Here is a 19,307-nt window from a genome sequence, read left to right on the forward strand (position 1 = left end):
AATAAGTAAATAAATAAACTTTAAAGAAAAAAGAAGGCTGAGGTGGCTATATTAGTATCAAACAAAGTAGACTTCAGAGCAAGGAAGATTAGGAATAAAGAGGCATGTGATATAATGGTAATGATAGAAGGGTCGATTCATAAAAAAACGTAATGATCCTAAATGTGTATGCACTCCTCAACAGAACTCCCAAACACATAGAGCAAAAAGTGATAGAACTGAAAGGAGAAACACAAAAGTCCACAGTTACGTTGGAAGATGCTAACACTGTCTCTCAGGTTGAGACCAGACAGAAAATCAATGTGGATACAAAAGACTTAAACACTGTCAACCAAGCTGATGTAACTGATGCTTGTAGAACACCTCCCCCAGTGACAGCAGTCAAGTGCGGGCCCACTTCCTGGTTCATGGATGGCTTTTTGCTATAACTGCACAGGGCTCCTTTTATAAGGCATAAATCCCATGCATGAGGCTCCACCCTCATGACCTAAGCACCTCCCAAAGGCTCTGACCCCTAACACCTTCACATCAGGTTTCCAGTCTAATATGAATTTGAATTATATTAATTGGGGGGAAGATACAAATATTCAGTCCAGAGCAATAATCAATGAAGCCAATAGCCGTGTCTTTGAAAAAAATCAATAAAATGAATAAGCTTCTAGCCCAACTAAGAAAAAAATGGGAGTCACAAATTACCAATGAAAATAGAAAGGATATATAGCTACGGAACCTCTCATAGACACTAAAAGGACAACATGGGGGAACCTTGAACAGTTCTGTACCCACAAATTCAATGAAGTAGAGGAAACAGGCCAATTCCTTGAAAGATGCAAACTACTAAAATTCACACTAGAATAGATAACTGAGTAATCCTCTGTTGGTTAAAAAAATTGAATTCATAATTTAAAATCTAACAAAGAAAACCAGACCAGTTATATTCATCGGTGAAGTCTAACAAACATTTTTTAGGAGAAAATAACACCCATTCTATACAGTCTCTTCCAGAAAACAAGAGAGAAGGAAGCACTCTCAACTAATTTAATGTAGCCTGCATCAGCATGACACCGAAAGTAAAGACATTACAAGAAAACTACAAAAATATTTCTCATGAACATAAAAACAAAAGCCCCACAAAATATAACCAAATTTAATCCAGTAACGTATAAGTAAGATTTATTCAAACTAGCAAGTTTGGACCAACAGTTGAAAATGAATCAAGGTAATTCATAGTGTTCACAGACTGAAGAAAAAAAGCCATGATCATATCTCAGTAGACGCAGACAAAGCACTTGACAAAACTTAATACCCATTTGTAATAAGAACTCCCAGAAAATAAGGAATAGAGAAAATTTTCTTAATCTGATATAAAGCATCTACCAAAAAAAAAAAAAAAAAAAAAAACCAAAACAAACAAAAAGCGGAAAATAACTCCAAGCTAATAACATACTTAACCTTGAAAGACTATAGGGTTCCCCTGGAGACCAGGAACAAGACAGAGATGTCCCCCTCTTCCTCTATGTTGCTCAGGAAGCCTCAGAAGGGCAATACGGCAAGAAAAAAAAAGTGTATAGGCTGAAAAAGTAGATAAAAACAGTCTCTATTCTCAGACAACATGATAATCTATGTAAAATTCGCACAGAAATCTACAAAAAAGGCTCCAAGAATTACTAATGAATTCAGTAAGTTCACAGATACAAAGTCAACCCAGAACAATAAATTGTATTTCTGTACAGTAGTAGAAAGTGAGATGAAACTGCCGTTCTGTTTACAATAACGACAATATGAAATACTTGGTATAAATCTATCAATATACACAGGATCTCCCTGCCACAAACTACAAATATGGATGAGAGCAGGAAAAGAGCTAATACATGGAGAGAGATGGTGTGCTCGTGCATTAGGGGTCAGTACTTGTAGGTCTCAGTTCTCCTAGGCTGACCCACTGATGTAACACAACCCAACCCAAATTCCAGCAGGAAGTTTTGTAGATAGCGACAAGCGAATTCTAAAATATATTCGGGAAGACAGAGAACCTAGAATAGCCAAAACAATTTTGAAAAGGAACAAAGATTGGAAGAGTCACACTCTCCGATTTCAAGACTTGTTGTAAAGCTGCAGACACTGAAACCGGCTGGTGCTTGTTCTCAATGGCAGAACACAGTCCAGAAACAGACTCACAAACGTAGGGCCACAAGCTTTTTTTTACAAGGCGTAAAGGCAATTCAGTGGAGAAGGGGCACATAATCCTGAGACACCAGGATCTTAACGTGCAGAACGAGGCTATCTCGGCCCATACCCTCGCCTGTAGCAAAGTCAACTAAAAATGAAGCAGAAACCTGAATGTAAAACACAAAACGATAAAACTTTGGAGCAAGCATAAAATAAAAATCTTTGCAACCCAGGTGAGGTAAAGAGTTCTCAAATGGGACACGAATCATGACCTGTTTAAAAACTGATAAACTGGGCTTTGTCCAAATTAAGCACTTTCATTTTCTGCAAGACTCTGAAGAGAAAGGAGAGAAGCCAGACTAGAGGCAGATGCTTACAAACCACACACAGAACAAAGATCATGTGTCCAGAACACATAAAGAGCTCCAAAGGCAAAAGCGAGGTAGGAAACAACCTGTTTTCACGGGCAAACGTTTGAGCAGGCTGCTCGCAAGGGGCTCCTTCGATGAACAACCGCGACCTTACAAGAGGCTCTGGGTCATTGGTCACGAAGGAAGCGCAATCCGAAACCGTGATGAGATTCTCTTAAAACAGCTTTGAGGAGGGGGAACACAGGACAACAGCCAGCACACGGACATGGGCGCCCCTGTTCTCCGCCACTGGGGACACCGCACAGCCACCTGGGGAAACAGCACGCCAGGTCCCCACGACACCAAAAACACTCTTGTTGCACAACCCAGCAACCACACACGTGGGTATCACCCAAAGAGAACCAGAGCCGATGCTCCCAGAAAACCTGCACGTGGCTGCTTGTAGCTTTATCCACATACACAAACCCTGGAAACTCAAACGTCCTTCAGTGGTCGGGTGGACAAGCACACCGAGATGCCCTCGACCACAGAAGGACAAATCCAACTGTGCTCCAGGCAGCCGCGTGTCTGGGTCTGGTGCGTGTTGCTGGCACCCAAGCTCCCCGCTGTAGGAGCCCACCTATAGGCACCCTGAGAACAGCGGTCGGAGAAGGCCGCGGGGGCCGCAGAACGTGGCTCTGGTGGCCGGGCCCCACACACGGGCAGCACCAGGGGAATTCAGGCATGATGGTATTGCTGTCTTCTTCACAATGGTGGCCACACCACACTGCCAATAAGAACACGTTTTAGCACGCGTGAACTTAAAAATAAGTGTGAGAAAATGTACCCACGGCACACCAGAACTCTAGTCAGGGTCAGGTGGCCTGTAGCCCGGCCCCTCCCAGGCCCGAGTCCACAGTTCCTGCAGGCCAGCTGTCCTGTCCACACCAAACACTACAGACCACCTTAAAAGTGGGAATAGAAGCCCAGGACGCTGCTTGCTGTGACCTAATGTGTTTTTCCAGAACCTACCTGTCCCATGCCTAGCGCCTGTGCCAAGCTGCTCACCGGGCGGCCCCTCTGGCCATCCACCCTGGCTTCTTGAGGCAGGCAGGGGCCCAAGAGCACTAACCACGGATAAAGAAACGCCAGGCCCAGCCCCAACACCAACAGGGATCCTGGACCCCCAACCGCTCCAAATCTTGGTTTCTTCATCTTAAAATAGTGGACGTTAGACCACAGGCCCTTTAAAGTCTGTGCCAGCACTACATTTTCATGAATTTATGATGCCTGTCATAAACCTCTCATTTTTTCCAGTTTCTCTTTAACAGACTGAAGATTAGAAATAAAAGCTGGATTTTCTTGTGATTGCTGCTTGATTTGTTTATTTGGCTGTTAGGGAATATTTTTAAACTTCAAAAAGAGTCTCTAATCACAGTTTGAGAACTGCCACACTAGAAATGTGGTGAGGAGAACCCTCACCATACAATCTAGACTGCTTCCAATCTAAGGGAACTTCCAGAAACTTCTGTGGTCACAGAGAACGTGTTACAAGGGGTGGCAGAAGGAAGCTTCAGGAGCTGTTGGCCCTGTCTTCAAGATGGAGTGGGGCAAGGGGACGGCCGGACAGCCCCCTGTGCCGCGGCAAACTGACCAGCAGCCTCGAGTCCCACCCCAGAGGGTAGTTCTCTGAACGCACACGCTGGGCCAACAGGAGGTATGGGGCTGGGTGCCGCCCTCCGGCCCCCAGGGAGCTGGTCAGCTCTTGAAGGTCAGGCTGGGCCACTTCCTAGTCTCTAGCTGTGCCGGGACTACCGTGCTGCGTCCATGTCCTGAGGTCCCCAGGTCCTCGGGGGAAACCTGGTCCTGCTCAGAGAGCAGGATGGCCGCCGAGGGCCAGCAGAGGGGCTGGAGGGCAGTGGTGTGGACACGTGTGGAACAGGCCCCCGGGCTCTCACAGGAGATGGGGGTACTGTGTGCACATGCTTCTGTATTTATAGTCGGAACACAGTTTAACAAAGATTTCGTGTTTAAGATTTTATTATCTTAATTTTTAACATGAATTATAAAAAGAGTCATGCCAGTTATATTTTGCCAAGAAGAAAACTCAAGCTGGCACAATGTTTTCCAGCCCCAAGCTCACCAGCTTGGAAAAATCCGACTTTAAAGGAAAAATTATTTAAGAATTCACTTCCGAAAAACATGGTAAATAGTGAGGTATGGAAATATTTCCTCTCCTGAAACCACAGTATTTCTAAAAGCTACTCTGCTGTTAGGACCCCTGCTCTGCTCCAGACGGGACGGAAAGATACAGGGGCTCTAAGAACGGGGTCCCCAGGTGCCCGCCATACAGAATTTTCATGGAAATCCAACAGTAACCCAGCAAACTGCAAGTATATGGTTGCTTGTATTTTTGTTTTTTAAAAAGGAAGTGATTTATAAGTTCTGTGATCTTCATGAGAACCATCGCCTCAGCAGGCGTGAAGGCCTTGGAGGGCAGTGGAAGGTATATGAGACTGTAGGTGTCCCTGTGAGGATCATGGGTGCATAGAGGGGTCATGGGGTCTGTGGGGCGTCAGGGGGCCTACGGGGTCATGGGGGCTCCTATGGGGATTGTAGAAGTCCTGGAGGATCATGGGGGACTGCAGGGAGTCATGAGGCCACGGGGTCATGGGGGGTTCCCTTGGGGACCACTGGGGGTCATGGGGATCGTGGGGGACCGTGGCGAGTTGTGGGAAGTCATGGGTTTGTGAGGGTCCCTGGGGGGCCATGGGGGGGTCATGGGAGGCCGCTGGAGGTCAGGGGGTCATGGGGGTCCCTGTGGGGACCGTAGGGGGCATGGGGGTCACGTGGGGGCCGTGGGGGGTCAGGGGTCATGGTGGGCAGATAGGAACCCCCAGATCCGAGGCGGGAGCGTCTCTGGCTCCCCTCCAACCATCCCAGATGCTTTCCATCTGCCCACCTGTCAGTCAGCAGATGGTGCCTACCCTTCAGGTGAGGCACCGTGGGGACATCTTGGCTGAGGTGCCCTAGGGGCACATCCCCGCCACCAAAGCCCACATGCCAAACGGCTGAGCACCCAGGAATTCACACGCAGACGGCAGGAGGCCACCCAGAGGGTCAGGGAAAGCGCCTGGGGGGGAAGCAGACCGAAGGGTGGGAAGCGCAGAAGATCCCTGTCCTCTGTCCTCCATGAGGGGCGCCGGCTCTCAAACAAACCTCTGAGCTCATTCCTGCGGTGAAGGCACCAGGGCAGCAGCTGGGCCATCAGGCAGCGCACGGGCCGGCCAGTGGGCGAGGACCCGGGGCTGCCCTTCAGGACCCGCCTGGGACAGGCCGCTCTGGCTGCCGCAGGGCAGCTGGGATGCAAACAGAACACTGAGCGAGACTGTTGGGGGCCCCCGAGAAGGGGCCGATGGGCTCCAAGCAGACTCAATTTCATCAGCATAAAAGGAGCCAATGCGCCACCATTTCTGCCTTTAGCGCGTCAGCCCAACAGACGGGCAAATGTGTGCAGCCGAGGACACTTCACTTTGGGGGGACGGGACTGCCACCAAGCAGGGCTGAGCGCTGGGAACCCAGTGTTGGGGTCCCAAAGGGGACACGCAGGGGGACACATGGGGCCCGGCCCCTCTGGGATTGCCAGGGGAAGCACGGCCTCGGGGGCACCTCAGCGGCTGGTTACAGGCCCCTCCTGAGGTGGGGAAAACCAGGGTCTCTCAGCCACCGGTGGCGGCAGCGACCCCCTTGCTCTGTACACAGGGACTCGACCCAGCCCGGAAAGCTCCACCTCGCTGTCCTATCTTGCTTGAGGAACTGAGCCACGCATGCCCCTGCCCCTCGAGAAGCGGGCCACGGGAGAGGGTCAGGAAGGGCATGGCGCCTCAGAGTCACCAGGGGTGAGAGGCCCCGGCTCGGGGAAAAGGCTGACCCAGGCCCCAGATGCCGTGCGTGTACTATGGACAGCTGGGCCATTCTGCACCTGCCACACCCTGCAAAACTCGTGCAATTCTGTCATTAATAATAACAATAATTCTGAAAAACCCTGCTGAATTGACTGACAAGTAAAACCAGAGAATGCAGAATGAGAAATGGTTTTTACACTTGAGGTGTATGGGCCAAGGCCACCTCTGGTTCCCTGTCCCAACCTGCTGGGCCTCACCTGGGCATCTGTGTCTGACCCCCTGCTGCTCCCAGGGCCACATTTCCAGTAAATCGTTAGCGGTCCAACCTGACGACCAGCGGGCAGACAGACCCCGCGCAGCGTGACAGGCAGGTGATGGGAGGACGAGGGGACTCACCTCCAGCAGCAGCCTTCCCTCCAGCACGGTGGACCCTCCGTTCAGACCACTGTCTTCTGGTGAGGGGGTACCAGCCGCCGGCTGCCGTGGGCACTTCTGCACGGCTGTCAGAGAAGAACGAAGCAAGTCTGTCAGCACCCTTCCTGGGCCCCAGACCTGCTTACCTTCTTCTGTTTCCCAAGTTCTTGGCCGCCACCCTCCCAAGCCGCATTCCCAAGCTGACCTGGGGTCTCCTCCGTGGGACGCATGGGGGCAGCACAGCTGGAACTGGCCCCGGGCCGACCAGGGCAGCCAGGTGGGAGCACCGAGTGTGATATTCGGGAGATCGGGCCATCGGGGCTGGGCCTCACCTCGAGGACCCCACTCCTACTCTGCTCTGCAGAAACTGCTCTCTGCCCCCTCCTGTAAACCCCTCAGAATCCCGCCCAGCCTCAGGGACACCGCCCAGGGGTCCCCAAGGTCCTCTCTGGAGACCCAAGCCCCAGTAGGTGCCCTAACTCGGCACTGCTGGTCTCCATAACTCAGACCACCCTGGAAGTGCCCACGCGACCTCATCATGCCCGCAGCTCCCCCAACCGCTCCCCAACCCCCAACCTGGTGTGGAGCGGCCCACACTGCACGGAAGGCCCCCCTGGCCTGACTCAGGTGCCCCCCAAGGGTGGCAGCTTCCTGGCCCTCCCCCAGCCCCAACCCCAGTGTGGCCCCATCTCCGTTTTGGGGTGAAAGCTCAGACATACAGCCATGCCGTCCACATCCCCGTTTACTGGCACCTGTTGTGGACCCCCAGTTGCATGCCCAGGGTCCCCATGCACGTGGAGAATTATGGGAGGACCCCTGGGGTGCGGAAAGGGGGCCGCCCGGAGCCTCCTTGGAGGGCTGGGCAGACCAGGAAGGGCCTCCCAGTTGCCCCTCAGGTCAGTTTCCAAACTGAAGCTGCAGGTGATGTCAGTGCAACTGGGGGTCAAAGGGCCCTGCCTGGGGCAGGCAGAACCCTTGCATTTGTCCAGGTCTTGGGAGAAAATACAAACACGGGCACTTAAATCTCCCGCATTTTCTCTTCCAAAACCACCAAGCTGTGCTGAACTCCTCCAGGGCGCGTGGGTCGTAGTGATTGTGCCACCCAGGTAGTTTTTACTTCATCAGCACCTTCACACCCCCCTGAGCCGCACTCGGAGCCAGGGTCTGCCCCACATCCACTGTACCTTCCCCCCCATATCAGCGAGCTACGGGCAGCAGCTGCTCCGCCATGGAGTTTGATAGAAATTCAGGCCCCCAGGTCCCCAGAGCCCAGGGACTGCAGGGCCCCAATGTTTGCACTCCAGGCGAGACGCTCTGCCCACACCTCTTGTCAGGCACGGACTGCCCTCCCTGGTGGGGCCCTCACCCCACACCAGCTGCACTGCCGGACTGGCAGCTTCCTGCCCCCCACCAGAGGCCACGCTGGGCCCCTTCACTCAAGCCCTCTGGTGCCAGGTGCAAGGAAACTGTTGAGCCGAGTGTCCACAGAGGCAAAGGGTTGGATGCAGGGAGGTGGCCCTCAGGAGAGCCCCACAGACGGTGGTCACGTTGGGGCCTTTGGTCTCTGTCTGGCCCCCCCGTCCTTCCCTCTCCCAGAGGGCTTTGCTCTATCAACCTCTCTCCCACAGCTAAGAAGCACTGGAACTCTGTTCTCTGCTCTAAATACTCCCAGAAATGAACGCATTTCCTCGGCCAGAAAGCAGGAAACAAGAACAGTCACACCTGGGGGTTGCCGGGCAAAGGTACAGGGGCGGTCGGTGCTGCAGACTGCCCAGGCCCCTCTCCCAACCGAAAACCTCACCAGCAATCAAGGCCCCACCGCTCACTAAGCTTTGAGATGTGTCGAAAGCCAGGGACATTTAGAGGTGCCTATTTTTACTCCCTTTGGGAACACAACCCTGTCGTTCAGAAAGCTGAAAGGTCTGAATTCACTAAACTCACACGGCTCCCCACCCCCAGCACACAGAAGCAGAAAACAGACCCTGGTGAAGCGAATGCCATGTCCCCTGAGGGAACCTTCTGGTCTCAGAACACCCCGAAGGCTGAGGTGGGCCTCTGCCAGGGGTCACACAGGACCCCATGCTCTCAGAGGCCCAGAAAGATAAAGGAGGAAAAACACTGGCATGTGAGTCCCTGTCCCACCCCTCCCCTCCCCCGCCAGAGGGTCTTATCCTGCTGCCACAGCAGGGAGGCCACAGCTCTCCACCAGGGTATGGGCAGGGCCTGTGCAGCACCTGTGGTGAATTTGGGGCTCAATGAAGGCCAGGAGTGCCGTTGGCTGGGCAGAGACAGGACCCCCCACCACCTCAGTGCATCCTGGGCCGCCTGCCCATACACCTAGGCCACCAAGGCCCTCCACAAAGCAAACTCCATTGTGGAGGGGTCATTCCCATCCCCACCCCAGCTCAAGCCAGCTCCCTGCCCCCAGCCTTCTCCAGCACACCCCTCAAACTGAGGGCAGGGGAAGGCAGGGATTGGACTGCCCCTGCCTGCCTGTTCTCTTGCCCCTGCAGACCCTGTTGGGGGCAATGACTCCCACAGCTGTGAAGCTGGGGTGGGGGAAAATCCCAGCATGGTGACATCACTGCCCTGTGGGGTGTTCACTGCCCCCCAACCTGATGGGCTACATCCCGTCCTGTACCCACTAGAGGCAGAAGTGGGGGACACCCTCTCTAAGTTCCCTCCCCACCCACATCTCTCTGCACGGGGACACCGGCCCCCGAGCATCGCGTGTCCCCCCCCCCCCAGCTGGGCACCCCCACTTCCCCTCCTCTGCAGCCACATCCCGGCGGGGCACGCCCAGCGGGGCCTCCTCTGGGCTCCTGTCACGCGATGGGGCCATCAGCGCTGCAGTGACAGCCACCTGGACCCAAGCCAGGGCCTCGCGTGCGAGCACAGCCGCAGACGCGCCCCACCCCCAGGCCTGTGGCAAGACAGAAAGAAACCGAATGCAGGAGCCGGGGGTGGGGGCCAGCTTTCCCGGAAATCCATGCGAGCTGACAGTGCCTGCCGCTCACTTCCCAGGTCCCCCACTTCAGGGGCCCTCAGGGAGTCGAAACAGAGCAGCAAACTCGGGTGGGGTGTGGGGTCGCAGCCAGGGTCCCACCATGCCTCCCACGGGCAGGTGGCCAGGCAGGGCAGAGCAGCAGGGTCCCAGGGAGGGGGGCAACCTCCTCAGCCCTCCTGGCTCAGCTCTGCCCTGGATCCACTCCCCCACCTCAGGGTTTCTCTCCTGTCCTGCGTTCTCTGTCCCCCCTGAATGCAGGTCTCACCTGAGGGCCTGAGCTGGGAGTGCAACAGGGACTGGGGCTGTGGGCAAGGCCACCAGGGCCCTGGAAACCTCTGCAGACAGACCTCAGCCCCACTGCTGGGTCTGCCCTGGGGGGGTCCCCCCTCTCCTCCTCCACGACAAGGGACAAGCCCACCACCTGGCCCCTGTCACCGCCCCCTCTGCACCTGACTGCCCATGGTAACAGGTCAGGGAGGAAGGCTCTTGGGGAACAGGTGGGGGTGCAGGGTGTCCTTCTGGGGAGCTGGTGAGAGTGTGGGGAGAGTCTGCCAGGGGCCCTCCGAAGGCCCGGCTTGTCAAGAAGGCCACGAAGAGGAAGTTCCAGGCATGAGAACCCCCACAGACCAGCAGGGGCTCAAGGGGCCCATCCACGCACAAGTGGCCCAGACCCCTCGTGAGCCGCTGGCACTGCCCTGCCCACAGAAAGGAGGCCGGGCTGAGTGCGCTGGCTCCCACCAGGACCACGTCCCATAGGCCCCGCCCTGTGGGCAGCTAGTCCTCCTGCCCTGCCTGGACTCCGAGGGGCAACTGGGGGCCTCTGAGAGCCCTGGGGACTGGCCTGAAGCCAGCTTTCCGCACCCGGTCTGTCACACAGAGCTCGGGGCCATGTGGCAGACAGAGGAGGCATGAGCCAGGCTGCCCACTCCCAGAAACAAACGGACTCCCTCGGGCTCACGGCTCAGCCTGAACCCTGAAGAAGCCAGCGAGTCACCCGACGACCCCAGAGCACCAGCCACAATGAGACTCTCCAACAACTGGTGCTTCTCACTTCATTGGCTTCTTACACCCTCGAGAAGGTTCATTTGGGACACAGAGAATCCGAAAAACCATGGAGACAGTGGCCATCCCTGTCTCCACGCAAGCCGGGGCGGGGGGACGCTTCAGAAGGGAGGGGACACTTCCCCACTTCCCTTGAGGCTGACTGGGACTGCCTGCACCCTGCCAGCTCCTGCCCCGCACCCCAACCTCTCCACTATGAGACCTCCATTTCCCTCACACAGGGGGGACTCAGCAAGGTGCCACCCTGGGCAAACCACATGCCACTGGGGCCTGGTGCCCCACCACAGTAGCTGCTTAGAGGTCGTGTGGCTGGGTCCGGCCAATGACAGGTGCCCAGTGTTTTTGGCGGAGGAGACGCTAGGAGACTCCCCTATTTCTGCCTCTGGATGGTGCTGTGATGCTCAGAAAGTGGCAGCCACTTTGTTCCCTGCTCAGGTGAAGCCAACTCCTTTCGGTGCAGATAGGACAGGTAAGCAGGACAGGTGGGTCCGGGTACAGGGTGCACTGAATGTGAGAGCCGTCTAGAGGCTGGGTAGGACTCCTGCCCCCCAGAGTGACTAAAAGCCAGGGGCCCCACTGGAGGCTGGACTGAAACCCCGATTCTGGCCATCTGCAGGTCCTGGAGTGGACGGGCCCGTGTCCATTGGCCGGCTGAACCAAACACCTGCCTGGTAAAACGTGGCTTCATTTCGGAGTTGAGCCCTGGGGCCCTGCACAGTGTATCCCAACTTTCACGCTCTGGGTAGCACCCATGGCACGCCTCCTCCTCCTCTTCCTCCTCCTCCTCCAGCCCCAGTCTAGCAGGCCTTCCCGCCAGAGGCCTGCCCCACGCCTTCACAGGTCAGAGCCCATCTCCACACTTGCCTACATGTCCCTATGGAGGCAGATGACGTGACCACGGCTCTGCTCTGCTCTTCCCCGTTCTACACCCAGAGGTCAGGGGTAGAGGGGAAACAAGTGAGCTTGAAGCACCCTGGGGACCGCCGAGGAGCAAGAGTGCCCTCCTATCTCTGCCCAATTCTCATCAGAAGCTAACCTCCATCCCAGAGCCCCTCGGAGACATGCTTAGCAGAGGAGAGCATACAGCTTAGAGCAGGGAGTTCTGGGAGCCTCACCCTCCTATAAGACAGGCCCAACAACATCGACAGGCTTCACGAGCACACCAGGAAGGTGCTCTTGGCACGCCACCTGGGGGCCCGGGCTGCCCACCTGGAGTCTGACAGGTGTAGGACTTGGAGGGCCAGCCACGAGGGAAGGTTGGCTGTGTTGACTGGGTTCCATCCACTGCCAGGGCCCCTTCTAGAGGGCCGGCATGAGGTTTCTGGGCCCACGTGTGTTTGGGAGTGGATGGGTGCCCCCGGGAGCCCTGGCTCACCTCTCCCCACACCCGGTCTTTCCAACCAGACCAAGGCCACGGCAGAGAGCTAGGCAGGTGCTTCCCAGGAGTAGGGGGGAGATGGTGGGTGGGGAGCTGCACCCATGGGAGGGCACAGGCTCCCCAACAGGGTCTACAGACCTACCGTTCTACATCGGTTTCTACATCAAATTAATGGGCCTTCACCTCACAGTTGTCGAGCTTTCAAACCATCCCTCCCTTTACTTTTCAAGGACAAAAAGATTAACCCCTTGTTTTGCTTCTGACAGAGGGAAATGGAGCGTGCACGCTGGGAGGGAGGGTTTGCAGTGATTCTTTTTTTTTTTTTTTTTTTAATTTTTTTTTTCAACGTTTATTTATTTTTGGGACAGAGAGAGACAGAGCATGAACGGGGGAGGGGCAGAGAGAGAGGGAGACACAGAATTGGAAACAGGCTCCAGGCTCCGAGCCATCAGCCCAGAGCCCGACGCGGGGCTCGAACCCACGGACCGCGAGATCGTGACCTGGCTGAAGTCGGACGCTTAACCGACTGCGCCACCCAGGCGCCCTGGGTTTGCAGTGATTCTTGACGGCCTCGGGCTATTCCCAGAGGTCGCTCCTGGCCTTGCCCTTACCTTCTAAACAGGCTGCCCTCCATACCCACATGCAGAGGTCTGCCCAACTCCTGCACAGGGAAGGGCAAAGGGAAACACCACCCTTAGGCTCTCTGGACAGGAGGCTGTTGACAAACACAGCCTCATCTAGCCACCAAAGGGTGGGGGGGAGGGCGGTCCTGACGACAAGTGGGGAGTGCCCAGGTGGGTGGCAGGCTGAGAGGGAAGAGGGCCCAGTGGCACAGGGTGGCTCTGGGAAGGCCCTTGACAGCTAAGAGCAGCAAGCTGTGTGCCAAGCATGTGTGGGAAGAGGTGTCTGGGAAGGGGCCAAGACGATGAGGGTCTGGAGAAGCCCCAGTCCTCGCAGAAAACAGGTGGTACCAACTGAGAGGGGCAAAGCGCTGGCCAGGCTGCTCCTGTGGCTGGGGGCTCTGCCCTTCCTGGGGCATCCACAGAGGCCCATCTGTCCTGCACCCCCAGAGTGAGGACGAGCTGGCCCCATCCCTGGGAGGGCAGGCCTCTCAAGCCTGGGGCATGTGCAGACAAGAATCTCTTAAGGTTCCCATGAAAAGATGTGCTGCCTCAGCCTGCACGTTCCCTCTGCAGCCCTGCAGGGACTTCGCCCACTCCAAAGGGCACTCGTCCATGACTTGCTCCAACTCTGCAGGCAGATGGGGGTTTCTGGAGGGATGTTCACCGTGGCCCCTCTCTGTGACACTCCACCTCACCCAGGCTGCAGGCCTGGCCGGAGGAGATCCCCTGAGGGGCAGCATGGGGGCGGGGTGAGGGCAAGCCTGCTGGCCTTCCCTTCTTGGGTGATCCATTCATTCGTTTGAGGCTGGATGTCTCCCCCATGCTGGTGGGGGGTGCACCCCAGCCACGTCCCCACGGTCTTCCCAGGCAGTGCCCCCTCCTATGAATCACAAAATGATTTCATGATTACACACGGGGGCCCCCACAGGCAGGGCACACGGGGACTGACCTTTACATCTCTTATTCCCTGCATCATGCCAACCAACCAGGTGGGCCCAGCAGGTAAGAGAACAGGCCCGGAGGGGCGGATGAAGCAGAAGTAACCAAGGGTGTGTGTACACACGGCATGTCCTGTGCGAGGGTGTATATGCTCTACGTTGGGGCCTAGACAACGAGGGAGGGCAGGAGAGACATTGCTTTTGACACGTGGCGTGGGCACATTTTAACAGGAGGCGAAGATGTCTGTGGCCCGTGGAGAGGGGAGGGGAACCAGCAGCCAGGGCAAGGGCCCCAGCAGGTGCAGACTGGCAGGTGCGAGTCCTTGCAGGACCCTTGCAGTGGCAGCCAGTGAGGGGGAAGGGTGAAAGCTGCCATTCAAAGCCTCAAGGTCCCCAGGCAAGAAAAAACATCGCGAGTATAAAAAAACGTGCTTGTTTCTTGCAAGCTCTGCATTTAGGGAGTAAGAGCACATTCCAAGATGTACGTTGCATCGAGTTGTCGATTCTCTGTAAAAACTTTCCGTATTTTCCAAAATGTACCAGGCATGCTTTAGAGATGTCACACTTTAGTACGGCTCAAAAGGCACCACAGAAAATGCATTTCCTTAGAGCCAGTGATGAGAGAGAGGCAGTAGCCACCCCATCCACTTGCTCTGGTCAAAAGAACACATTTCCAACCACTTCTGCGTAAGTTGGGTCACATGTCCTGCAGAGAAAGTGCACTCTTTCCTTAAATCCCCAAAGCAAGATACAACCAAAAACAGCTCTTTGGGAAGAAAAAGAGAGGGGAACTTACACACATTGGGGATCCATATCCTTTTCATGGTGTGAAACATTCGGGACAAGCCCACTCGTTAGGCGTTTTTGTTAAGTTTCAACGCATCACGCGAGAAGTACACCAGCGTCAAGCCAGGAGTTCAAGGAACATTTTGTGAAACACGACAAAACATAAGCCACACAGCATGCTGGTGCTTTGAGAAAGTCCAATACTAACTCGACAAATAACTGCGTGGTGTGCGGGTACATGAAGCAGCCCACGAGCCAGTGTGCAGGACCCACGGTCACACCCACAGTCAGCGAGCCCTGGCCTACCCTTGGGTGCTCTGAGCCGCCACGCTGGGGGACTCTTTGCTAGCAAAGAGTCTGGGGCTGTACCTACTGGTCCAGTGTCCTGAGCTCTGGAGAAGCAAAGCTACCAGAGAACGTCTGATTCATGTATAAAGAATGAACTTATGATATCTTTGTAAAGAAGCCTCCACTTATGTAACCTCAAATTTGCAAATAACCCGACAAGGTGGTTGTGTGAATCGTCACCACACGTCACTGTGAAGGAAGCGCTTCCTACCCATCATGCTTCCCTCGTGGTGGATGCTACAGGCTGAAAGGATGCGGAGGCCTCTGCGGGATGTGGTCGTTCCCTGGCTCAAGCAGGCACCCCTTTCTTCAGCGTCTACAATGCCAGCCCATCCTGGGGGTGTACCTCCTGGGGAGGCTGTCTGGGGTTGACACGAGAAACCCCCTGGAGGAGCGGAGGCACCGCGGGGGCCTGGCCGCAAGAAAATGAGCCCAGCAGGTGAGCAGAGCTACCAAGGGAGCATCCCCCAAGTGAGACACGGGGCGACCCCTCTGCTCGCTCTGTGGCACCCTGCTCCCCCAGTGTCTCCCAGTCCCCACAGCTGCCCACTGGCCTGCTCCCCCTGACCAGCCAGCGCTGCTCAGACCCCGCCTGCAAAACGGCTGATGCTAACAGTGGCTGCGGAAAGTGCTAGCAATTCTCTTGCTTTTTACCAAGGACTGGGTGCCCAAAGAGCCAAGTGCTTCGAGAAGGTTCCAATGGGACCTGTCTGACAAACACAGGGGTGTGCCACGCCCTCCCGGGCCCCACCAGCTCCCCCAGGCACGTGCTCTTCACTGGCTCCGGAGCCACCCGGGTCCACACCCCAGAACCACTCCTCGGGCCTCCTCCCTCTTCTCACAGCAGCGGGAAGAACAGCGCCACGTGCGCCGAAGGCTTTGCCCAGACTCCACTGAGTGTCCCCCAAACACCCTTCAGCTGGGTTGGTCCTCCCTCTCCTTGCAGACAGTCTCCTTGTCCTCCTTGACTTCAATGGCCCTGAAGATCATTGCCAGCAACTCTGCAAACTGCCCCTCGGTTGGGGGTTGTCCAGTGTTTCCTCAGCTTAGACCACGGTCTACCGACCCTCTCGGTAACATCACCCAAGAGGACATGTTCTCTGCCTCCTGTTGCCCAGCATGTGAGGGGTCAGATTTGGTGGCCTAAGGCAGGTGGTGGGTTTCTCCATTCTAAGTTTTTCCCTTAGGTGTGAACTCATACTTGTTGGGAGGCGGTTCAAGACTATAAAAATTCCACTTCTGAGCCCACTTTCACCCACTAATTTTAGTACGGAAATTTCTTGCCTGAGTTATTGCTACAACGGTGAATGACTGATGACTTTGTAAGTCACATCTGTGTCCAGTCACCTTTCCACAGCCCGGGCTTCTTCATCAGCACTCTGCCCTAAGGAGAATTTTGTCTTTTTTTTTAATGTTTATTTTTGAGAGAGAGAGACAGAGACAGAGACAGAGAGAGACAGAGAGAGCACACACAGGAGCAGGGGAGGGTCAGAGATACAGGGAGACACAGAATCCAAAGCAGGCTCCAGGCTCTCAGCTGTCAGCACAGAGCCTGACACAGGGCTCAAACTCACGAGCATGAGATCATGACAAGAACCAAAGTCACACATTTAAAACAACTGAGCCACCCAGGTGCCCCAGGAAAACTTTGTCTTATCATTCATTCATTCATTCATTCATTCATTCATTCGTCTATGCATACATATCAGTGTGGGCTTATGGAATCCTATTTTATTCACTGGGTTATGATCTATTAGTATTCTTTTTCATTTTAATGCTGAAATGGTCCAGATTTGGCCAGTGAGAGCCCCCTTGGGATGGCTGTGTCCTGTGGGATGTCTCCATTCCTCTCTGAGCACTGCCTCACTTTCTGGCTTGAGATGCTCTAAGCTTTCCTTGCTCCAACTCTGGAAGGAGGCCTGAGTTCCTTTTGATGGTGAACAGTATCTAGAAACCAAGATCTGAGTGTGAGCTATGCTCACAGCAACCTTAGACCTTGCCAGTGGGCAGAACACACACCTATACACACGTATTTATATCTATAGCTATCTTTGTATTTTGAAAATGATGAGCTCACACCAGTACCTCCAATTCCAATCCAACATCACAGGATTCAGTACAGAGTGGAATTATTTTTCCTTTAATATTAATTCCTTTAATATTTGGTAGAGATTGCTTTAAAACCCCCTGGGTCTACATTTTAACTACTGATTCGACTTTTCAAAATAGTCATATGACTATTTAGGGTTTCCATTTCTTTTTGAGTCATTTCTAATGAGCTATATTTCTAGTAATGTATTCATTTGTTTTCCAATTTATTGACATAAATTTGTTCATAATAGCCTTCAGTTACCTTTCAAATATGTGCAGCGCCTAGAATCATGTTCCCTTTAGGTCCCTAATACTATTTACTCTTTTTTCCTCATTCAGTTTCACTAGATATTTACAAATTTTATCATCTTAGAGGAACTCTATTGTATGTTTTCTTTTCTGTTTCACCAATATCTTCTCTTTTATTATTTGCTTTCTTGGAGTCTTTTTGTTTATTTTGCTTTGCTTTATCAGAACTACTGAACCTAATGCTTAGTTCATTAATTTTCCACCTTTCTTCTTTCATATATAAACACATAGGGTTATTTATTTCTGAGGATTACTTTAGCTGCATGCCCCACATTTTGATTTGTAAATATTTTCTAAGTTTCATGACGTTTTCTTCTTTCATCTATGAGTTATTTACCAGTGTGTTTATTTCCAAATATAAGGGTTTTGAAGTCATCTTTTATTACTGATTTCCAGCTCAAGTGCATTGAGGTCTTATAACATGCATTTGTCATGATTTTGTCTTTTGAAATTTATTGAGACTTGCTTTCATTGGCCAATATGTTTTCAGTATATTTATAAATTCCACGTGGGCTTGAAAAGATGTGAATTCTATAGTTTCAGAGTAGTGTTTTATGTGTGTCCTTTAGATTAACCCTTTTTGCATTGTGAAATCTCCTAGGATCTTTACTGATTTTTATTTATTTGATCTATTAAACACTGAGAAAATAACTTAAAATCTTTCATGGGGATGAATTCATCTGTTTTTCTGTATAGTTCTGTCAATATTCGTTATATATTTTCAAGGTTATGTTACTGGAAGCACATAAATGTAAAATCATTTCAGTGCTGGGTGGCTCAGTTGGTTAAGCATCCAACTCTTGATTTCAGCTCAGGTCATGATTTCACAGTTCATGAGTTTGAGCCCCAGGTCAAAGGTTGGGATTCTTTTTCCCTCTCTCTGCCCTTCTCCTGCTTGTTCTCTCTCTCTCTCAAATAAATCAACTTTAAATAAATAAATAAATAAAACCATTTTAGTGCTTGATAAAATGTTTTCAATTTAAAAATGTTTAATTGATATAAATTTTTAAAATCATTATGTAGTGACTCTCTCATGATCTCCAGTTATGTTTTTTAACCAAAAACTAAATTTTTTTACATTAAAATGGCTTCATGAGATTTCTTTCAGTTAGCATTTTTCCATCCTTTTTCTTTCAACCTTTCCATGCCATTTGTAAACAGACATAGTAATCCACCCTAATAATCCTTATCTTTCAGTTGTCGTGTTTAGTCTATTCACATTTACTGTAATTCATGACATATTTGGGATTTTGTGGTTTCTACTCCCCCTTCCACATTTCTGTTTTCTTCTTTCTTGTCTAAGAATATTGATTACATCTACTTATTCTACTTTGTCTCTCCACTAGTTTTAAGGGAAACCCCATTTCTTTCACCCTGATGATTATTATGGACAGTTTATGATGAATTAATTAGCCAGCTTCCATAGGACATTAACACAAGAACCACCAAAGTCTGTGCCTCAAGTTTCCCTCTCCACTTTTATGGTTAGGAATTTATTCTCTCTCTCTTGTTCTTCCAACATGGTAGTACTACTGTTTTATACTGTCAGTGTTTGCGTCAATCTGCCCACACGGTCACCACCCTCCTGCTCTTCCATTCGTCTCCACTCCAGGTCTCCCACCTGGAATGCCCTTCCTTCTGCATGAAGTACATCCTTCAATATTTCCTTTAGTAGAAGCGCCGGGTGGCTCAGTTGGTTAAGCATCCAACTCTTGATTTTGGCTCAGGTCATGATCTCATGGTTTGTGGCATCGAGCCCTACATCAGGCTCTGTGCTGACAGCATGGAACCCGCATGGGATTCTCTCTCCCTCTCTCTCTCTACCCCTCCCTCACTTGTGTACATGCACTTTCTCAAAACTAAATAAATAAACATTTAAAATTTCCTTTAATAAAACTCTCTTTGGGTTCTCAGCTTCATTTTGTTT

At 52.6% G+C, this 19,307-nt stretch overlaps 1 protein-coding gene across 2 annotated transcripts in view; it reads right to left on the minus strand.

The window, feature by feature from the left end:
- Positions 1-19,307, minus strand: part of AHRR (aryl-hydrocarbon receptor repressor) — a 93,802-nt gene that overhangs the window by 40,750 nt on the left and 33,745 nt on the right. For both annotated transcript variants that reach the window (XM_045443564.1, XM_045443554.1), the window contains exon 4: positions 6,821-6,924. In XM_045443564.1, the coding sequence (XP_045299520.1) occupies positions 6,821-6,924 (104 nt within the window). The remainder of the gene's footprint in view (positions 1-6,820; positions 6,925-19,307) is intronic.

Source organism: Leopardus geoffroyi, chromosome A1 (genome assembly GCF_018350155.1).
Source record: "Leopardus geoffroyi isolate Oge1 chromosome A1, O.geoffroyi_Oge1_pat1.0, whole genome shotgun sequence".
NCBI lineage: Eukaryota > Metazoa > Chordata > Mammalia > Carnivora > Felidae > Leopardus > Leopardus geoffroyi.